This window comes from Oculina patagonica, chromosome 8 (assembly GCF_052425735.1).
Source record: "Oculina patagonica isolate OP01 chromosome 8, crgOcupat, whole genome shotgun sequence".
Taxonomy (NCBI): domain Eukaryota; kingdom Metazoa; phylum Cnidaria; class Anthozoa; order Scleractinia; family Oculinidae; genus Oculina; species Oculina patagonica.
In genome coordinates, this window is record NC_135765.1 from 4,821,234 (window position 1) to 4,843,733 (window position 22,500).

A 22,500-nucleotide genomic window follows, 5' to 3' on the forward strand; every position below is an offset into this window, starting at 1 on the left:
TCTTAAATTTTATGCGTTAAACAGCTTATAGAATCGAACAGACCAAATTGAGAAGTTAAACATTTGTCAATAGACCATTTGCATTATGAGGTAAATGCGCAAAGACTTCTGGTAGTTGTAGTTAAGTTCGCGGGAAATTTTGAATCGTCATCAAGCCCGCTTGCCCAGGAAAATCGCGATGGAGATAAAGAAAATTACTCTCACCGAAAAAGACGTCCCTGTGGCTTCATTTAAAGGGCAAAAAGCAAGCTCTCAGTATAAAACCAAGTCCGTTAAAATAAAAAAAGTTATGCAAGATATCGTTTATTTGTTTGGTTGCGTTTTGTAGTGAAGTTTCAACGAGTGTTTCAAATTCCTCCAGTGGAGTCTGTTGTGATATTGAATAAGTTTGCATAATTAAGTGACTAGTGCACGTGACTCAGATTGTTATGTAACCGCGCCTCGGGTCTCGCGTGGTCTTGTTCGTCAGCCATTAAAAGTTGTTGTGTTTGCTTGGTCTTGGCGTCTTTACGTTGATCGTAACATGGTGTCAGACGCGGGATTTTAACCCAACTGTTCAGAATTACTTCGTAGCTTTGAAGTCTTCAAGTCCAGCGCTTCGTCCGCGATTGGTAGGCTGTTGTGAAGTCTATAGTTTGCGTTCGAGTTTGCTTTGGTTAGTTGCACGTGGCATTACAAGTATCATGGCTGCTGTCAGTACTACAGCGAAAATTCCCTCGCCGCTGAATCTTACTGACCTTTTGCATCAAGGAGAAAATTGGAAATCGTTTCGACGTGAATGGAAGTTTTACGAGCTAGCGGCTGGCATTCACAAGAAACAAGAAGAAGTTCGGGTGGCTTCGCTGTTGAATGTGATCGGTAAAGAAGGAATGGACATGTACGACACCTTCCAATGGGCTAATGCTTCGAACGCTCTGAAGATCGATAAGATTCTTAAAAAGTTCGAAGAGCGTTGTGTCCCTGCACGGAACGAAACCTATGAAAGATATGTTTTCTTCAAACGTGAGCAATTGTCCAGTGAGTCGCTTGATAATTACATAACTGCATTGATGAAGCTTTCAGAATCGTGTGGTTTTGGCGCGTTACGAGAATCGCTGGTTCGAGACCGCTTAATTCTCGGTGTGAAGGATGATAGAGTTCGTGAAAAGCTTCTTGGAAAGCGAGACCTCGATCTCGATAAAGCCATCGAAACTATCAAGGCAAGTTAAGTTACTCACGAGCGAGCGACCGAAATTTCAGAAGAATCTTCAGGACACGAAGATATTAATCGAGTGAGTCCCAAACCTCCGTTTAAAAACAAGCGCCGGAAAACGCCGCCTCCCAAGCTTCCGTCGCCAAACAAGGGACCTCCCAAGCTGAAAGAGTGTTTGTTTTGTGGTGGTAAACATGCACTGGAAAGGAAATTGTGCCCGGCCTCTGGTCAGAAATGTAAGAAGTGTGGTAAACAAGGTCATTTTGCAGTCAAGTGTCACGGCAACTCAGAAGGAGAGAAAGTTCACATGGTCGAAGAAGAAGTTTACATTCATAGCTTCAGTGGTCAAGATCAAGCTCTCGTTTCACTAACTGTCAATGATTCAGTATCAGTGACATTTCAAATTGATACAGGTTCTACTGCAAATATTTTGCCACTGCAGGATTACATTAGGGCAACAAACGATCACAGCAAAGCTAAAATTGTTCCCAAGGACATTACACTTGTGATGCATGATCTCTCGAGGCGAAAGGCACTTGGTTTCGCCAGGATGAAAGTGGAACATAATGGTAGTAAGCATGAACTGAATTTTGTCATTGTCGACCAGAAGGTCACACCTTTGCTTGGTTTGCAGTCATCAAAGGGGATGGGTCTTCTCAAGATTATGGTCTCTAGTGCTGATACCCGTATCAATAATGTAATTGAAACCCCGAAACAAGATCCAGTAGTTTCTGAGGATGTCACCAATGATTCTGTGCTTAGTCCTTTTGTTGATGTGTTCCAAGGCATTGGCTGTTTACCCGGGGAATACAACATCCAGCTGAGTAAAGATGTTCACCCTGTTGTTCACCCCCCACGAAGAGTGCCTGTTCCTAAGAAAGAGGCAATGAAGACCGAGCTTGACAAGATGGTTGCCAAGGAGATTATTACTCCAGTTACAGAGCCAACTGACTGGGTGTCGAGTGTCTTAGCAGTCCCCAAGAAGGATGGATCGGTTTGCATTTGTCTAGATCCCAAAGATTTGAACACTGCCATAAAGTGCTCTCATTACCCTTTACCGACAGTTGAAGATATCACAACTCGTCTCACAAATGCCAAAGTGTTCAGTGTGTTTGATGCGAAAAGTGGATTTTGGCAAGTGAAACTAACTTAGCAATCAAGCTTTTACACCACTTTTAACACCCCCTTTGGCCGCTTTCGTTGGCTGAGAATGCCATTTGGCATAAGTTCTGCGCCCGAGATATGGCAGCGGAAGATGCATGAAGCAATTGAGGGTCTCCAAGGAGTGGAAGTTATCGCCGATGATTTCCTGGTTTGTGGATTTGGAGACACTGTCGATGAAGCAGAAAAGGATCATGATCAGAAATTAACGGCTTTCCTTCAAAGATGCCGTAAGTTGAATCTGACACTTAATCTTCAGAAGGTTAAGCTTCGCCTATCTCAAGTACCATTTATGGGTCATCTACTCACAGCTGATGGTGTGGTAACCGACCCAAACAAAGTTCGTGTCATACGTGACATGCCAACCCCGACAGATGTCAAATCCCTGAAGCGATTCCTTGGCATGGTTACTTACCTGGCTAAGTTCTTTCCAAACCTGTCCAGTGTCTGCGAGCCGTTGAGACGACTGGAGCTTAAGAATACTGAATGGTGTTGGCTGCCTGTTCATGATGAAGCTGTCCATAGTATCAAGAATCTTGTTTGTAAAGCTCCAGTGTTGAAGTTTTACGATGTCAATCAGGAAGTCACAATCGAAAGTGACGCATCGCTTTCTGGACTTGGCGCCTCCCTACTTCAGGAGGGTCAGTTTAACAAGTAAAATAAGAGAGTATTGGACAAGGACAGCACTCTCTTACCAAATTTTTGTTATTTCTCAAGGGACTGTTTTAATTTCTCAAGGGAATATTTTTCGCTGTAGGTGATAAAAGCGTCACTTAATAGGAATGCGTCAGCACTTCCGACCCGGAAGTGTTATGCAATTTCTTGACGGCTTCAATAATAGAAAAAGTTACGAGGCAGGCAATTTCGATGGCCGTCCAGTTGAGACTACAGGCTATAATTTTTTTCCATTCTCACGTGACACTTGTGACCTAGCCTTTTGCAATTTAAAGGTAGGTATTTTTCAAAGATCTCTGCCATTAATCAATTGAATCGCTTTGCTTTAACTTGCTGAAAAGCTGCTGTGAATCTTCATTGTCAGAGGATATTGGCCAATGCGATGATCTATTGTTACATAATGTAGTTACACAGTGATTCTTTAGGCTTGTCATGCAATCCAAAAGAACGTCTGTGTAGGAGGCTTTCATAATAACGTCTATTTATAAATTCATTAATCTAAGCAGAAATTTGCAGCCAGCCAATAATCCCAGAAACACTGGCATTAATGTCTGTATTATGTACCTACTATATACTGGCTTTTGCTCATTGCTTGTAACAGGATGAGGTCAACTAACGGAAAGGTTTTTTTATATACCATACCACAATGTGCTTCTGATAAAAAGTAAATAAATAGACAAAGGTGAAACTCAAGACAATAATGACAGATGCTTGGTTTATGGCTTAGCAGGAATTTGATAAGGGAAAATTCCCAAACTGCTGATAATCAGGAAATCAATCAACTGATAACTTTTCTTTTGGCAGTCAAACTTTAAGATTGGTTTTAACCTGTTGATTAAATGCATCGCAAATCGCTTTCAATATTATCATTTCCCCTACTCATACCTCATGCAAAATATTCGGTATCTTGAAGGGATCTTGAAGACCCTATTCCTTGAATTAGTATTTCACTTGTCTGAAGTGCCTTTCAATTACTGGTACACTTGCTACTTACCTTGACAGGAAATAATAGCTGAAGGACATGCAGCTGCTCAGGTTATAAACCAGGTGAGAAAAAAAAGCTAATTTTTGACTGGGAGGCCAAATGTGAAAATTTTTGGGCATCGGTATAGTGTGTATTTATGCCAAGGCAGAGTAACCAAGGCCGGACACGCACGTGAAAAAACTTCTGATACACTGTACATACAAGATCAACGTTCTGTTACTTGGTTGATGACAGTAAGTCATGACTTTACCATACACTGTTCATTCCACCTGCCTACGAAAACAGCACATCCTTTTTTGTCAGTCCAGCTTAAATATTGTTCTGTTTACGTCAGGGTTCTGGGTTGCTGTATATTTTCTTACTACTGGTATTTGGCCTGCTTGAATTCTCACGATTTCTCACATTCACTTTAAGTGATTTTGTACATCTTAACTTTATGTTCCTTAAAACAGATCTCACGTTACTGTTCGCAAATAAACAAAAAATATCTCATAACATTTGCTTGGAGCAGAAACAAAACAATTTAATGCACATTTTCCTTGGTTGAACTGTTACAACCAAGATTTTGTATCATTCACCACAACAGAAATCAGTTTATTCAAATAAAAACCAAACTAATTTAATTATCAAATTGTCGCGAAATGGCACATTCATATTCAGTTGCCGCTATCGATCATCAATTCATAAAGCTTATAAATACCAGAAGTTATCTGAAATTTAAAAATAAATCTTGAATATATACATATAAACCCTTGCAGGTTCATGACAGAATTGTCGAAATGACAGAGTTAAATGACCACCAGAAATCTGCCATAATGGAAAAAATTGCTGTAAGTAGTATCACTATCCCAAAACCTTGTTTCCTCAAAAATAATTATATTTTCTTGCCCTGACAGTTAAATGAAGATTTCCACAAGTGGACTGTTAAGGGTTTCAGATATTTATTCTCTATAGAGGTTGAAGTGAGGAGAGGAGGAGAAGCCACGAGCCAAGTGGCCCACACTGCCGGAGCTTATCCCGGTTTCCGTAGCATTAAGCGGCTAGGAATATTTCTACTCCCCCCTGAATGGGATGCTAGTCCATTGCAGGGTTCCCCCCCAGCATTATGTCGCCGGTACCCATGGAGAGAGGCACTATGAGAGTAAAGTGTCTTGCCCAAGAACACAACACAAGTGAACCCGGCCGGGGCTCGAACTTGGACCGCTCGATCCGGAGTCCGGCGCTCTAACCATTAGGTCACCGCACCTCCCATAGGTTGAAGTGAAGTGACATTCAAATCAATTGCTGGGCCATTTACTTTTTTTCTCTATCTCAAATATGTCCCTTGATTTATAAGAAAAAAAAAAACAGTTAAATTTTATTCCACTATGAGTTAATATTTTACAGTCATCAAACAAAATAAGGTCATTATTATTGCAGACCTTATTGTCCGTTTTTACTCACTTATTAACTTAGATTATAGTTATAAAATAGCACGTACTGTGTCTACAGCCTTGTAAACAGTAGATTTACTTACAGTTTGCACGCCTTTGTCATTATTCTTACTTACAATACTTTGCATAATTTATATTAAAATTGCATCACATTGTGTTGCATTGCATCACATCGCATTGCATTGCTTCACATTACATATTCATAGAGGAAGTAGTTGCAGGTGCACATTGCAGACTTATAACTTTATTTTTACATGTCACCTAATTTGCATTGTGACACAAGTGTAATGTCAATGAATTCATAGAATTGTGTATACGATGCAAACCTATTTCATTCTAACATTTGTTTTGTCGCATCTCAAAAGTGTGTTGTCTACGGCAAAAGGCTGAAGTTGAAATTCAAGGTTTCAAATAATTAGAGAATTTGTTAAGTACAACTTGGGCTCCAGGACCCTAGTTAAGTTAAGTAACATTTCGTGATTGGCTTATATGTACAACTTAGCTCAATGTGTACTTTTTAACTTCCTTTCAGATTGTTGATAAATGTCTGTGTGATGGTGCCGATGAATACTTGCAAATTCTAAGCTTATGTTCAGTTATGATGCAACAGTTTTGCCATGCAGGACAAACATGAATAGATGGCGTGACAACAGTGTTATATGTTGTGTGACAACGCAGTCATCTTTGCTGACCTCATTAAAATTCCAGCTGTAATCTTATGTAACCTTACTAATAAAACATCAACAACAAATTAATTATAGTCAATTATCTTGAGTTAATTAATTTCCAGTCCCCGGTTGTTCTATAGCTGATTATCCCAATCATCAAGCTTTTGTTCCTTTGTTTAATTTTAAAGGAATTATGTCACGGATGGCCGAGCTTGAAAAATTAAGCCTAATTTGTTAAATTTGTCATTTGTGATCTTTCTTTATAATATCAATCATTGTTGCTTAGTGGTTTTTTTTTAACTGTTGTAAACTGTTTTTTGAGATTTATCTTCAAACTTTGTACATCACAAAAAGTTACTCAATAACTACCGTGACGTGGGTCCCTTTTCACTCGACACACTATTTTCCGAGTTCTCGATAGCAAGGCCAATTTCACTCCTTCGATTACTGTTAGACATTTTGTTAATCCGCTGACTAGTGCGTAACGCTTGTGCATAAATTGTGCATCAGTAATCGAGAGCGAGAAATCGTCTTACATTTCATTATTTCTTTCTTCAACAGACACACCTTTTTTGAGTTCGAAATCGAAATACTCAACTGCCAAAAAAAGATACAAAATCGATGAACTGTACGAATGTTAATAATTAAAACCACACGATATTTTAAATACACCTGAATACAGGAGAAGCAAATGGTGTTTTGGGTAAATGTTTCTTGAATCCTGATAACGGTACAAATAGATACGTTCAAAGCGGAATGATATCAACAGAAGCTTTGAAAAAAGAAAAACGCTTACTGATTAAGATTCGAACCTGCAACCTCCCACCCTGCTCTACATGCACTTACTATGCCACGGCGAGAAAATCGCTTATGAACTGTAGCTCAACAGGCTCAAGGTGCGGCCTGAGTACCGACGACCTGGCGATATTAATGTAGGGACAGCTGTGGTGAGAACTGTTACTAGAAATTGTTGAATAATACGTCCCAGACGTATAACGTCTGACATCAAGTGCGTCTTGGTAAATACGAGACGCAGAAAACTCGTGCGTTGACAAAACAAGATTTTGGAACCCTGCAATTCGATACAACATTCACAATCCGCGCAAGCAAGAGAAAGCTAAGCTTTAAAACCACTTACGCGATACTAACGTAAATGTCAATCAAAAAGCTGAAATATTTTACTTAACATCATTACAGTTCAACATGTAAAAGGAGCGGTGAACTCCAAACATTATGGTTATGGCTTGATTTGACGAATTTTGGTCATTTTACGTTGATGTTTGCAGAGGAAGGCGAAAAAAAATGTGCCCAGATTTATAATGCACACACCGAGAAGCAAAAAAATAATCTGCGAAATATCATGTGCAACAAACCCCTAATTAAAGAATTTTTCGATATTAAAAAAGTTTTTTGTTGAATTTTTCATTTCATATTACCAATCCAGTGCTGTGTGGTTGAAGTTTGACTGGAAGTGCATCGAAAGTTCACATTTACATGATCATAAAGTCCGAAATTTTGTTCATATCGAACTGCTCCGGCCTGACCATTAAACTGGCACCCAGCGACACTTGCGCTCCCTACACTGTTGATATGCCACATCTCACTTTGAATTTGCCACGTGCCTGCGGTGCATTCTTTACATTCAATATCCCGGATGTTAATGACCTCATAAGTGCGGCACTGTGTTTGCCATACGCCAAACAGATCGTGACCTGCCAACTTTGCGCGTGCGTAGTCGGTATAGACGAGACCCTCATTTGGGAAGTTGCAAGTGGCTCTGAGATGAGTTGATGCATTGGCAATTGACTGCATATGGGGCAAAGATAATCGATAGGCGCCCCAGTTTATTGCTGCTACCTCTTCATTAACCGGAAAGTCAACACCAAATCTGTTATACTTAAACTGGTTGTTGTTCGCCAAAGAATAGGACTGTATTAGCGTCCAAACATAACCAGGCTCAGAATTAAAGTCGCAGTAGACTTGAAAAGGCTTCTTCAATGAATCGTACACGTCGAACGTCCCGGAAATCTTGGCGCCATTTTTCGCTAAATCTTTGCAGTTACGAGGATAAGGTTTTAGTTTCTCACACCGCTGACCGGTGTAATCAGCAGGGCAAGTACAGTTGAATCTTACAGTGGTGGGGTCACAAATCTCCTCACAGGTCCCTCCCTGAAGACATGGATTGTCCTGGCAGCATCTGTTGACACAGCGATCAATTCCGTGGGAGAAGCGTCTACCATGCTATAAACAATGATATTTATCAATATTTAAAATTATTGACAGTAATATACTGTAAAATCCTATTAAAAGGCTTTTGCGTGGATTCTACAACCCTACGCTACGACATTTACTGACCTAACGTTAAAGACAGGGACGAACCTAACGATAGACGGGGAGCGATTTATAAGATCAAATGCTCCGATTGAAAAAAAAAAAAAAAATGCTCCGACTGCCAGGTCTCCTACATCAGAGAGACCGGTAGAAACCTTAACACGAGACTGACTGAACACAAACAAGCGACGAGAAATGGTGATGTCGACAATCACATTTCTGAACACCACCGACTTATTAACCACAAAATCGTCTGGGACTCTGCTGAATGCTTAACCTACAGCACAAACTATTTTTAACGACGCCTATCAACAGATGTCAACAACTACCGGCACTTTACAAACGACTTATTCACGACGTAAACAGGACCGACAAACGTACCGCAAACAGTATTACTTAATTTGACTAACAATAAACGGAACAGATGACAATAGACGGATCGAAACTACCAATTACTGCTGACAAACTTTACACGAGTCTTACAGCCAAATAACATCACGGCTAAACTGACCAATCGACTTCAACAGACCAGACTTATAACACCATCGACTGACAACAACTTTTCACTTGACTCTGAAGATGACTTCCGCTTAGATTGTCGAAACGTCAATCACCAACAACAGTTCTTCTCAGAACTACTCTCACCCGGACGATCACACAATACGACCTACTGATACTTCTGGGTTCAAACCATTTACGAAAATACTGAGGGTGGTTTGTATATTTGTATAAACGCTGTACAGTTGTTGTACCCAAGTGGGTTGAGTTTGTTGTTGGTTCTCTTCCTTGCTCCGAGAGGTTTTCTACAGGTTCTCTGGTTTTACTTTTTCCACAAAAAACCAACACTTCCAAATTCCAATTACGTACACTTCTAGCAAGCTCCTGAGAGCTCTTCCGCGTTACGTGGGTAAACTAGAAGCTCTTAGAGCTTAAAACTGCGCTGGTCACGTGACCACTCTAGGGGAGCCATGTGGGTATACAAAAATGCCCCCCCCCCCCACTTGTCCCCTTTACCTGCGTCGAACAATGTTGCGACTGACAAACAAAATGTTAAGAAAACACCTTGTGTGATATTTCATGGCTGAATAGTTCCATCCGCAATTAAATATTTTTCTTATATGCTAATGCTGGCCAAATTTAATTCCCACGATCCTGATCCGTGAAACCAAAAAATCTTTTAAATCAGCATCCAGTGTTGTATTGAATTCCCGTTTAAAGATTGAATAACTCGCTCCGAAAATGGAATATTGGAGCAAATAATTAAATCAAATTTAAGAAGAACACTAGAGCTGCTTTTTGCTGAATGGGAATTCTCCGGGGACTTTATTTACCAATGACGTTAACCTTGCAAGCCAGGGCATGTTTATCTCAGTGGTTTTCCTTCAGACTTCAGAAATCCACTAGATGACACAGCTCCAAAAATACATAACGCTAAAAAGTCGATCATTTTATTTTACACTTAACATGCTAGGTTAAGACCAGAGGATTTGTTTAGTTTCCATTTGTAGCAGATTTAAAGCTTTCAGAGCAGTGCGTGATTCTTGCCGATCGTCATCAGTGCCTTGTTAGTCTAGTGGGTTAGCAAAATTATTGTTACACGCCGGACAAAAGAACCAAATTTGGCACACGTAGTCTTTGAGGCATGGGCTTTAAGAAAATATGATGCTCCAAAAACATGGATCGCGAGAAAGGACAATTACGTCATCACAAAAATCGACAACATATTTGTCATCTTCGATCCGCCATCTTGGATTTGAAAATTTTTCCAAAACGTAAGAAAACCGCCAAAAATTACTAAAAAGTACTGAAAACGATAAAATGGTGCAAAAAATGCCCAAAAGGTGAAAATAACTGCATTAAAAGTTAATTTTTATCTATAAAAACACAAAATTACAAATTTGGTAAAACATTTCTCTCAAAATGCCGTTTTCATGACAACATCAAGTCTCTGACACAACAACCTGTCATATCAAATTATTTCTAAATATATTTTAGATAAAGTTGCAAAGCTTGGCAGTGTTTGGTTGAATGTTGAAAAATGTTATAAACGTTCAAAGTCGGCGCGGGCACTTTCCGCCCCCTGGTCTGGATAGTGTTAAGATTCCTTTTTTTGTGATACTTTTATCAAATTGACAAAAAAAGGCCCACTCCAGCTACACTTTGAGGAACAGTTTGATCAGTTTAAGTGGCTGTTTGAATGCTATTCCTGCCTCCTCCAGAATTGCCACGCACTGACTTGCAAATTATTTTCTTTCCACTTCCACCTTCAGGTTTTTAGTGTTAACTTTATTAGGCTCTGTACACACGGCCAAACCCCCAACCTGGTATGCAGCTCTTTGAATATTGTTAGCAAAGCATCATGAAAAAAACTTACTTCCTGTTAAAAAATAGTTTTTTTAAAGATGTAATTGTAATCCGGTTTTCTACTTACTTATAATTATGTACTGTCAATCTCTCTTTAGTTTCTGAGTGTGCTGAAGAACAGCTAACTTTATCGAACTTGCTTTGTTTTAAGTAAGGAAAGTCTTCACAAAAAGGCAAATTTGTATCGCAGCCCAACAAAAAGACTTGAAATGCAGGATCGGAATTGACATTGATTGCTCCATACCTAAATTTCCACAGAATCGTAATTGACTTCTCAGAAAATGTGTACCAATTCCAAACGCCACCGATATGCCAGTTTACTCGGGAGACTTCCCTTGTATATTAAAGAATTGGCCAACCAGTGCAACAGCGCCAAGACCAATTCCGTGTCCACTGTTCAAATTTTAATTTTGCTCTGCCCATTTTCAAGAGCGTCAAACAAATAAACTATTTCTCTGATATCCGCTTCTTTATACATGTTTTTAAGTAAAGTCCATCATCAATTTGTCGCTACTCTTTGCAACTACCGAAGTACTTTTTGTGCTATCCCCTTTCTTTTGATTGTTCTCATTCTACATGAGTCCCATCTTTTGAAAGAAAGTTTGTTTTTGGTATCGCGAAGAAGGCATTCCAGTTCTTTCCTATAGGGGACTAACATTTACTTGAGCACTAGGCCTTTATTTCTCATTTGTGCCATTCCTCGCTCACTCTGGCAGACAGCGATCCTACACTACCTCCACTTAATTGACAGTTTTCAGTTCCCGCCTGAGAAATGGCAGAGAGATTTGTTCTGAATACTCTAAAAAACAATTGTGTAACGTTTGGCTAGGATTGTAAATCAGGACGTTACCGTTAAACACTTCACATTCAACCGGTTTTTTCCGGTATCTTGCTTTACTTTGGGTAGAATTGGGCGAATAATATGCTAAGGTCGCCTTTGCGTTGCTGGCTACTGGTGTCATGCCCGCTTGCTTTGATTCGATTTTCTGACAAAAGACTTGTGGTAAATAATGGCAGCCAATTCCTCTTAATGGTCGGGTGATTTTAAAAGTGGCTTAATTGATAAAAATCACATAAAGCCGTCTAGATGTTTCCTAGATGACTTATTACACGCTGAAAATGTTGGACACTAACCCAGCGACTGCAATTGACGTGGTTGTCTAAAGCATGCTCTAGGTCTTGAAGATACTCTTGCCTTGTTCTCTGTGGGAATGTATCAATGCCAAGAGAACTATTTCTGTTTCTGCACATGCTTCTGTCAAGATTGTCGTTGCGTGTCGCCATTTTTTGTAATCTTGCCCCCAGCTTTTCGTAAAACCCTTCTGTTGATTAATGTGCGCTTGCACTAGTTTCCGCGCCTTATAATGTATAAGTAATGTCCGACTAATATGCGTTGCTATCAAAAACCAATCCACCGATTCTTAGTCATTTAGACAACCAGTACCGCGCAACAGAGCCCCAAGGGCCGTCTTCTCGATATGCAGTCCTCAAGGCACTGTAAGGAACTTTTCCCCATACAATTGTGGCATGTTTAACTGAATTCTATGTTTTGTAAATTTTTGTTTACAGAGAGCTTAAATGTTTGTTGTTACGTACCTTGCATGCTGCAGCAAACCATGCCAACCACACACAAGTTTTTGTCAGTTGTTCTTATCTAGTTTGTCTGTAAGTAACATCCGCTGGAATATATTTATCGAAATAACTTTTTTTTTAAACAGGCCTATGCTTTTAATTGACAGTTATTATAAAACATTGTAAAACTGCTGTGCTTATCCTGTCATCACGAAAGCCAGGAAGCCCTTACTAAATTCCATTCATTGTCATATTACACAAAACAACCAAAAATACCTTTCTGACGTAAAAAATGACGTCACTTTCATCATTCAAGTAAGACGATTTTTTGGAGCATCATATTTTTGGAAATTTTATGTTCAAAGGTCTTCGTATACCAAGTTTGGTGCTTTTGTCCAGTGTGTAACGATTTCTGCAAAATTTGGTACTAACCCACTGGACTATGTGAAAGTGAACCCTCTGCCCTCGATATAATAGGAATACTGAAGGCGGCAAGACGTTTAGTGTAAGGACAATCAAAGAATGGAACTCGCTTAGCGCGGACTTAAAACGGAGCCCAAGTGTTAATTCTTTTAAGCGTTCTCTTTTTAAACAAATTTTAAATAATCAAATCCATACGCAATCATTCATGTAATTTTAATTCTTAATTGTCTTATTGTATTTTATGTTGTAAATCTATTTTTAAAGTTTATACCATTGCTATATTTCCGTTATTGTTATATTTTTGTGAGGGCCACAAGTTTATCAGTTTGATTACTGTCAGGTGTCACCCTCGTTAAATAAAATCCTACTTACTTACTTACTTACTTACTTACTTACTTGCTAACGCCAGCACATTCCAGGACACAAACGTAATGTAAATATTATAAATGTAAATTCTTGCCCGCTAAAGCGTATTTTTCTTTCAAAACATGAAATTTTAGTATTTTCTTTGATTCAAACACTTCAAAATACTTCACACTAAATTTTTTAAGTAAAGACCAAAGGATTCGCAAAGATTTGAAAGGTAGCTGATAATAGCATTAAAACATTACGTGACTCGAGGTCTAGCCGATCGAAAGTGAAACTTGTCATGTCAGCACATTCTTTGACACCAACGTAATGGTATTTAATTACAGATTCTGGCCCACTGAATTATATTTATCTTTCAAAGCATGAAAATTTAGTATTTTCCATGAGTCAAACGCTTCAAAATCGAATATTTAACACAAAACATTCTTTGTAAAGACAAAAAATAATAAAATGTTTCCATTTGTAACTGATTCGTAGTATCTAAACATCGCGTGACCTGACGCCTGACCGAGTGGAGGTCTGGGACTGGTCACCGACAAGACTAAAACTACTTCGAAAAATAAACCACGTGCAGAGCAAGAGCTGCGCAGGCAGTTAATAAATAGAGGATATTACATGGTTGCTTGGAGATATGAAATTTATCTTCGAGTGTTCAAATCGATATCTCACGAGTGAGCGCACGAACGAGTGGGATATCGATTTGAACACGAGAAGATAAATTTCATATCTCCAAGCAACCATGTAATATTCTGTTTATTATATAAATCTATTAATTACGATGTTTTTGACGATTTTCCGAAGATTGCCGACCATTTTCCGAAGATTTCCGAAGATTTGCAAAATTTTGTCCGATGGTCGTACGAATGTTTCCGAACATTTTCCGAACTTTTCCGAAAATTTCCGAAGATATCCGAAGATTGCCGAGGAAGATCCGAAGATGTTTCGACTTCATTATCGATTTACTTTGGCTCATTCAGCATCAAACCGGGGCAAACTTGTCAGAAAATGTTTCGAAATCTATATCTTCACATTTGAAAATAACATGTTATTTTCACGTGTGAAGATATGATTTTTTCGCGTGAAAGATTTCCTGGTATTTCACTGATGTTTATATAATAAATTAGTGCATTTAATCTGTTTTTACGAGGTACAAATATTTTATTACAAACATGACTTCAAGCGACTTTACTTACAATGGTGTAGTCCCGTACCAGATCGTAATACTTTGCTCCCAGTTTGTGTTTCAGTGCTACATACATACATACATACATACATACTTTATTTAACGTGGAAAAAAGTACACACTTAGCTGTTAGCTAGTTTACAGGTGCTCCACGATTAAAAGTTTAGTATTTACAAAAGTATTTACATCAAAACAAAGGGTATAAAAGTATTACATCAGACTATTTTAAAATGGTTAAAAAAAAAAAAAAAAAAAAAAAAAAAACAAACAAACAAACAAACAAACAAACAAACAACAACACCATCTAGCTAAATTAAGATTCCTAAAAAATATATATATATAAATATAAAAATCCTATCTAAAAGCGATAAAATATAATTATTAAACATTGAAATCAGTTTGTCTAATCTTTTTCAAAAAGTCCTTTGAGCCTGCCATGGAACGAATATCACGAGGTAGCATGTTCCAGTGCTTTGCTGCAGCATAACGCCACGACTTAAGACCATATCTGGTAGTGTTCACTTTAGGTATGGAAAGATTAAAATTACCGCGAAGATTGTACGCTGTTCTCTTTTCAGTTATAAGATTTTTGAAGCTGGATGGTGCCCTGCCTTGAATAATATTGTTCACAGTCAATAACATATCTTGAGTGCGACGATTTGGCTTCATTTTTTTATTTACCTCGTTAAGCTGGCAGTTATCTCGCGGAGTGTTGCGTATGTAGTTCATAGAGAGACAGCGACAGTCGTCTTTACACATTATGTGACATTGCGTGACTCGGTCCACTGTTGAATTTCTAAACACGTGACCTTCCAGTGCGTGGTCTTCGACAAGGTCCTGGTCAATGAAAAACTTAAAGTTTTGAAAAATTTTATCGGCACAGACGAGGTGTTATTTTTGAGTGTGAAACAACACGATGAACTTGAACCAAAGGAGAGCCTCCATCTCAATTTTCTTGAAGATTTAGCTAAATTAAATTAAAGAGAATACCGAGATGTTAAACAGTTGTTTGTATTGACACAATTTATGAACGTTTTAAATCTGTGTAGCCAGGTTGTGGGCCACTATATGTACTATTTTAAGACACGTACAAGAAATCGTTCTGTCCAGTAAGAAAAAAAAAACATATGACGGTGAAATAGCAATTTCACCAAAAAAGCGGTCAGCAAAGATGGCGGCCGACCATTTTTTGCTCTCGGTGAACTTCGGAAATTTTCCACAATTTACAGCGCTATCTTCGATATCTTCGACTTAAATGTACCATGATGTTATCAGCTTTTCGTTTTTCTGTTATAGTGGTATTTCTGTCATTTTTTTTTTTTTTTTACTATTATCTGTTTTTTTGTACATACATGTTTAAGAATTATTTGTTCTGTAATCTACCTCTAAAGTGTCTAAAGTCAGTAAAATGCCTCTTTTCTGACCTTACATTTTCCTTAAATTAATAGTTTAGCTTTTAAGTTATTTTGGGCGACCAGCAACTGTATTTATTTTTAATTTATTGTTTAAGTAATTTACACTAGTAATTTTGCAGTTCAAATAAACGGCGTTGTTGTTGTTCAATTAACCTTTGTAATATATACACCTGCAAACGTGTGTTGTTGTTGTTGTTGTTGTTGTTGTTGCTTTGGTTTACTAATTTTTAAGTTATAGTAAAATTGAAATCTTAGTTTTGTGTTTAACTTATTTTATCCAAATGTATAACTTCAAACATACTTAATTCTTCCCTAAGAGCCACGTACCTCGAAAAGACGGATGCAACTCGCATTAACAGCGAAAACTTTGGCTCGAAAAAAGGTTTATGAGCCCGTGACCTCAGTTAAAAGCTTTCCTCCATAACCCAAGCACAAGGAAGATGAAAATTGTCCGATGTTTTGCTTTAACAATTTTTACAGAGTTTAACAACTCAAGGTTGATCGTTAACTCTGAAGACAACGTAATTAAATTAAACAGTTTGTGTCCTCAAAATAGTATGCAAATATCACAACAAAGTGGCTTTGTGCTAACTTTGTTGCTATCCTGCGCGGGATTATTTCAAATGTACCTTTTATGGCAAATTTCTCAATAGGTGCGCTAAAATGGATAATATCTTTGGTAACCAAACAAAATGAGATCAGTAGGTGGAATTATCTTATGACACCTGTTTTGCAAGTGAGTCAATAAAGATTGTTTTTGTTGTTGTTGTTAGTTGTTGTCCAATAACACAGTCCAATAACAAAATTTGCGTGCATTTTATTCGGTTGTTTATACAAAATATTTCTTCTTTATACAAATGTTGCGAAATTGCTTTTCGAGAATTTTGTCTGGTGTTGTTAACAGGATTCGCTTTTTCTCTACTCTGGTTCAAGAGGTTTTCTATTTTCTATCTCTCCATCAAATTCTCAGAGGAAAAAAGAGAAACAAAACCTCTGGGACCGGGGTACTCTGTCTAAGTTTCTTCCTCGATTTTTTTTATTTAATAACAACATTAAAACAGATATGGTTATCTGGTAACAGAGCTTCGTGTCGTCCAATTCGGTCTGTAACTAATTATGCTCATGATTAAAACATGCGTCCTATTTTGTGAAATGTTCGTATGAGGACTCTACCCGGTCCCATCACCATTATTAATCACATTGCATCGTCAATTCACGCGTGAAAACGAACAAGTTGCATTGAATGAAAAGGTGAAGTTTGTTCAGTTTCGTAATATCCCTGATACAACGAAAATGTACGTAGTTACCAGGATGAAACGTTTTAAAAAAAATTAAAAGCTTCCCTTTCCAAACACAACACTATTTGTAATATGTTTTTTAACTGTTTTTAAAAACTATTTTTTAACTATTTTTGAAAAACAGATTAAAAATAGTGTTTAAAGTATATTTTTTATGTAGTTTTTGACTGTTTAAACTGTATTTGTAATCTATTTAAAACAGTATTGAAACGTATTTTTCAAATGGTGTTTTTGAGCTGTTTGAAACAGTATTTTAAACATATTTTGAAACGTTTTCTAGATTCCAAAGAGGCAGGTTGGAATTTAAAATATATTTCATTCAAACAGGATTACAAATATAGTTTAAATTCTCACACTATTTGTAAACTATTTTTAAAATGTTTTTTAACTCTTTTTAAAAACAATTTTTTAACTATTTTTGAAAAACAGATTAAAAATAGTGTTTAAAGTATATTTTTCATGTCGTTTTTGACTGTTTAAACTGTATTTGTAATCTATTTAAAACAGTATTGAAACATATTTTGAAATGGTGTTTTTAAGCTGTTTAAAACACTATTAAAATATATTTTAAAAACTTCTTCAAGATTCCACAGAAGCAGGTTGGAATTTAACAAATTACAAACAGGATTACAAATACATTTAAAATTTGGTGCTTAAAATAATAAGTGTTTGGGTCGAGTACATGAAAACAACAATTAAGTGTGGCTTCACTTTGAACCAAAACAAAGGAAAGAATGGGGATAAAGGTGGTATCTGTTGTAATTATTGAGAAACAACACTGTACAGGAGAGGTGCAGGGAAGGAGAGGGGAAGTTCAAGCGCGAAGCAGGAACATTTGAATGCTCGTGCTTCGTGATCTCCCTCACTTGCGCTTTGCGCTCAAACTTCCCTTCTCCCTCCCCTTTGAACGCCGGCCACGCAGGCTATGTATGACCAAACATATATCTCTAGAGGTCAAGCCTGAGGCTTTCAATAGCAGTGACCAACAGCCAAAAATAAATTTCTAGCTGACACTCACTCTGCTTTCATACTCTCAAGTTCCCAAACTCTTTAAAAAGTGCATTCCACAATTTATGAATGAGCAACAACTGTAAGTTGTCCACTTTACTTTACAAACACTGTGAAATAATGAGTGTGAAATAATTTGTAAAAGATTTCAAACACTTAATTATGAAGACTCTCAAAAAAAAACTTACATGTGCATACAGCGGATTCAAGTTGAGCGTTTAACGGCCACAGTTGTCATGTTCGTTGTCATGGTTGAATTGTTTGCGGTGCGAGGCAAAATGACAGACGTTGGTAGGCGGGAATGCAAACATTCTGTCTGGGAAAACAACAACATGCTTTTTCCCAGACAGAACGTTGTCATTCCCATCTAGCAACGTCTGTCATTTTGCCTCGCAACGGAATCAATTCAACGGTGACAACGAACACGACAACTGTGGCCGTTAAACACTCTTGAAACTTGAATCCGCTGTGAATACATGTACATGTAATACTATATGTATACAGCTGCACATGTATACATGTATGTAAAGGACCTCAGCCTCCATCATTTTCTATACCATTGAAATAATGAAAATTTAATTGCACAATGAAATGGAATCTTTTTTGCAATAGTACTGCAACTTACTGTACAGTCACAGTGTTAAAATGAACATGACATGCTTCACATGGCTGCTAAGGGTTCTTTTAATACTTGTTTAATTGTTATTTCTAACTTATTCTTAGCTCAACAAGTGTACATGTATCTGCAGGGTTTTCCTTTTGGCCAGCTTGTTCTGTTGGTATTTTTCTGCAAAGATAATAAAAAAATAGACTTCAAAAATTAATTAATTTACATAATAAAATTATGCACTCACAACAACATTATGAAACCCTTAGAAATGATCTTCATGATTACATTTAAAAAAAAAATACAAATCCCATTCCTTTTGTGTAAATGTGATCACTTATTCGGATACACTTAAGCTTTATAATGTAAGTTCATCATTAGAGGAACATGTAAACTCTGATGATAATGCGTCAGTCAATTGAAACCCTGGTCTCCTGACCCCCAGGACTTAGCTGGGATTTAACATGTCCAAAGCCCAGGGTTCGAAATAATGGCTGGTCAACGACAATGTCCAGACTGATTGGGGAGTTGACCAGTCAACCTTTCGTCTTGCCAGTCATATGTTGACCAGTCACATTTGATCATATTAAAAATGAAATAAATTAAAAAGTCCATGCTGTAGCTTTGTACTGCATAACTTTGATCTGAAATTGTGGGTGAAATGTGTCATGTGTAATGATGATAGAACGGGTTAGTCTTACAAACAGTGGAACTATGGAACTCTTGGTAATGTCATGCATCAAGTTTTAGACTCTAGGTTATAATAAAGGGTACAATGAGTTTTGGTCCTGAATATGCAACAGAATGCACCTTTGACTATGCAGTTTTTCACCCACTTAATGAATGTAAGCTTTCAGTATAGTCCAAATGGCCTTGGGCCTTCTGTCTAAGAATTAAAATAAAAATGCTGCTTTCACTTAATTCATAGCCTGCGTCGCAGCCGGATGTGTGACAAAACCTTGGTATAGTCCATCTGCGAAACACAGCCAAAAAGCTTGTTCTGATATCCTGCAGGTTTGCAAGGATCTGTGTATTCATTTCTGATTGGCTAGTTTCACATTACTATCATTACTTTCTAACAAGCTTTTGTTTTGTGGTCATGCTGACAGACTTTCTTTGTTTATACTGTGCAAACAGAATGTTGGCGCGAAGATTTCCAAAGATAGCAGAGTACCTTGCGTAACAGACAATCTCTCTCCAGGCGCACACAGCAAGCGAAGGAAACTGCTAGCGAAGGAGTACACCTTGACTGCTAGGAAGTCATAGGAAGACTTCAGTCAAAGCTGTAAAAGAAGCGAATTGAAATTAATCACCTTCGAAATAAACAAGCTCGCTGCAGGAATTTTTTGGAGGTCACAATGCATGTTTGAATTGCCAACAGCCATGGCAAATCTTTAATTTTCCACTTTCTCCAATTGATAATTACAAAATTGTCTTTTAATACTGTTTATAAAAAAAGCTGTCCATCTCAGACTCTTGATTTAGGCGATTACGTCGAACTGTTTTCATCCCGTGTTTCGAAATAAATTTCATTTTAGCTTAGTAAGTCTTGCATGACCAGTTTTAAGTTTGATTTCGTCCAGTGACAAAGCGCGTTCGAAAGTAATATGAAACTAGCCAATCAGAAGTGAATACACAGATCCTTGCAAACCTGCGAGATATCGGAACAAGCTTTTCGGCTGCCTTTAATTTCGCAGACGGACTAGACCAGGGTTTAGTTCGTCTGCAACGCAGGCTATTAATTCAGAGCAGCTACCTACCAGTTCGAGCAGATTTAAATGTGCAAGTGACTGACTTTCTTCATTCATCTATAATATGTACATTGTACAGAGCTGCCATTTTGAAATCAAACTGTTGATTGGGCTAGACTTGGCAAAAGAATGCTAGAACTACAGTCATCGCTGATCAATAATGAAGACCATAAATGAAATGGGACTGAAAAAAGGTTTTGTGTGACAGAACAATATTATCCACGGTTATCTTAGGGTACATGTATAGTCACTGTACATATACATGTACATGGGACTGGACCCAGGCTTGTGCTTACATGTACATGTAAATGGAACCTTTCTGAAACCAGTCTGGTACGGAAACTACAATCCTAGCTTAAAATTGTTGACACATATTAAAAATTAACAATAACTGGTATTCACCGAAGTGGAGGTGAATAGTAATCCACCATGTTCACTGACACTGAGGTGAATAACTGTTTTAGTATGTACATGTACCACACAAGTTGAATAACAAGCGGACCAAAACATCACTTTTGGTAAACAAAGCGACGCTTGAAGCAGGGTTGGAAACTAAAATTTCGGAGCACTCGCCATCTGGGCGAGTGACCTTTGAATTGCACTCGCCCAGGTCAGTTTTCACTCGCCCAGTCTCCTTTAGTAAAAAAAAAAGCCCCCCTCCCCCAACGAATTATAAAATGTTCACCATGCGTGTCACCGTGGTGGTCGATCGCGATACAGACTGCAACCTATTTCTTAAATGAAAAAATATCCTAAAATAGATCCTAACTCCAAAATAAAAACACAAACACTTACTTCAAACGCATTTTTATTGATACCTATTCCCAAATTCCTGTAGTTTGCAATTTAAGTGTTGAAATTGTACAGTAAAAGCAGCGGGAAATGGCCGTCTTGCAGCGTTCGAGGCTCGGTGGACGAGTCAACGGTATTTATGACCAGAGGTATTACTTTGTACAACTACGTCCATCATGTAACAATCACCAAGCAGAAGCCATTTTTGACTGTTTACGAACGCGAACCAGCTTAGTTGTCATTGTTGGAGATTTCAAAATGTTGGTAGGCTATCAGCTTGTGAACAGTGTAGATTATTTTAAAGTGGAAGGTAAAAAGTTACGCTTATTTTGAATAATATATTCTGGATATGAAAATCGTACTCGCCAAACCGGGCGAGTGTTCTGTGATTTGTACTCGCCCGACAGTTTTCACACTCGCCTGGGCGAGCGGGCGAGCGCTAATTTCCAACCCTGTTGAAGGCAGTTTGTTTCTCCTTGACTACTTAGAGTTGAATAGTACTTTGCTAATCACCTCCGAGTTAACCAATCAGCACTGTGTAAAGCACTATTCACCTGTGTGTTACAGTATATACTAAAATGTACATGTATATGCATGACAAATTTAACACTTGTTTTTATTAAATCTCATCACACTCTCAAGGCTGCAAGACACCATCGTGGTCGCCAAAAAAAAAATTGTGGTTGGACATTACCAATTTGTTGCCGTAAAATGAATTTGTGATCAAAAAATTGTCTGTACATTATGTCCGACTACAATTGCCATTTCATCGGACATGAGCAAATTTGGTAAGCCAATGTCTGGTGACTGACTGCTATTGCAGCCCTGTACTCTGCTCTAAATACCCCCATCTCCCATCTCGCAATCCAATATTGTATGATTGTAGCAAAGAGCTCATGAAAACAAACTACCACATTGATAGGGGAAGGGGTTGGAAAAGTGGGGCGAAATTAAACCATATTACAATAAAATAGGTCCTAATAGTTAGGTCACTCACGTACGTGTAATATGTACAATGTAAAAAACTAAACTGATTGCATCTTCATAAAAATTGAGTGAAATCAAGGCATTAATTTATAAAATCCAAGCAACGAAATATTTTAGTGAGCCTGATTCCTTCACTTTGTTTTTGCATACGAAAGAAATCGGATTTAGTCTATAAATTATTTCGCAGGCTGAAGTGAACTGAACTTGTAAAGCTTACTGAACGTTCTGTTCAGTTGAAATTACAGTGCAGTGACATAAATAATGTACTACAGTATAGAATCCCGAT

The 22,500-nt window shown here is 37.8% G+C and overlaps 2 protein-coding genes and 2 long non-coding RNA genes across 4 annotated transcripts in view; 1 reads left to right on the forward strand and 3 right to left on the reverse strand.

Annotated features, from left to right (window-relative positions):
• LOC144664117 (uncharacterized) overlaps positions 1 to 22,500 on the reverse strand; it is an 85,136-nt gene that overhangs the window by 29,371 nt on the left and 33,265 nt on the right. The gene's annotated exons all lie outside the window — the stretch shown is intronic.
• On the forward strand, positions 3,712 to 6,311 carry LOC144663487 (uncharacterized). Its single transcript, XR_013572620.1, has 3 exons — positions 3,712 to 4,075; positions 4,772 to 4,843; positions 5,979 to 6,311. It is a non-coding gene; the product is annotated as an uncharacterized LOC144663487 (long non-coding RNA).
• Positions 7,537 to 15,710, reverse strand: LOC144662985 (uncharacterized). Its single transcript, XM_078523909.1, has 4 exons — positions 15,705 to 15,710; positions 15,013 to 15,193; positions 14,358 to 14,422; positions 7,537 to 8,355 (listed from the first exon to the last, which is right to left on the reverse strand). Exons 1-4 carry the CDS (start codon positions 15,708 to 15,710, stop codon positions 7,537 to 7,539), a joined length of 1,071 nt encoding a protein of 356 aa, XP_078380035.1.
• The window catches only part of LOC144662673 (uncharacterized), a 4,301-nt gene continuing 557 nt past the window's right edge, over positions 18,757 to 22,500 (reverse strand). Inside the window, exon 2 of the long non-coding RNA XR_013572507.1 lies at positions 18,757 to 18,864. This is a non-coding gene — a long non-coding RNA (uncharacterized LOC144662673). The remainder of the gene's footprint in view (positions 18,865 to 22,500) is intronic.

What these genes read in the sequence shown, in the direction of transcription:
- LOC144662985 (XM_078523909.1), bottom strand. An exon ending in TAAAAAAATGAAGCCAAATC is followed by an intron (nt 14,423 to 15,012) that starts GTCGCACTCAAG and finishes GTATGTATGTAG; the next exon opens with CACTGAAACACAAACTGGGA. An exon ending in ACTACACCATTGTAAGTAAA is followed by an intron (nt 8,356 to 14,357) that starts GTCGCTTGAAGT and finishes CATTGTTTATAG; the next exon opens with CATGGTAGACGCTTCTCCCA.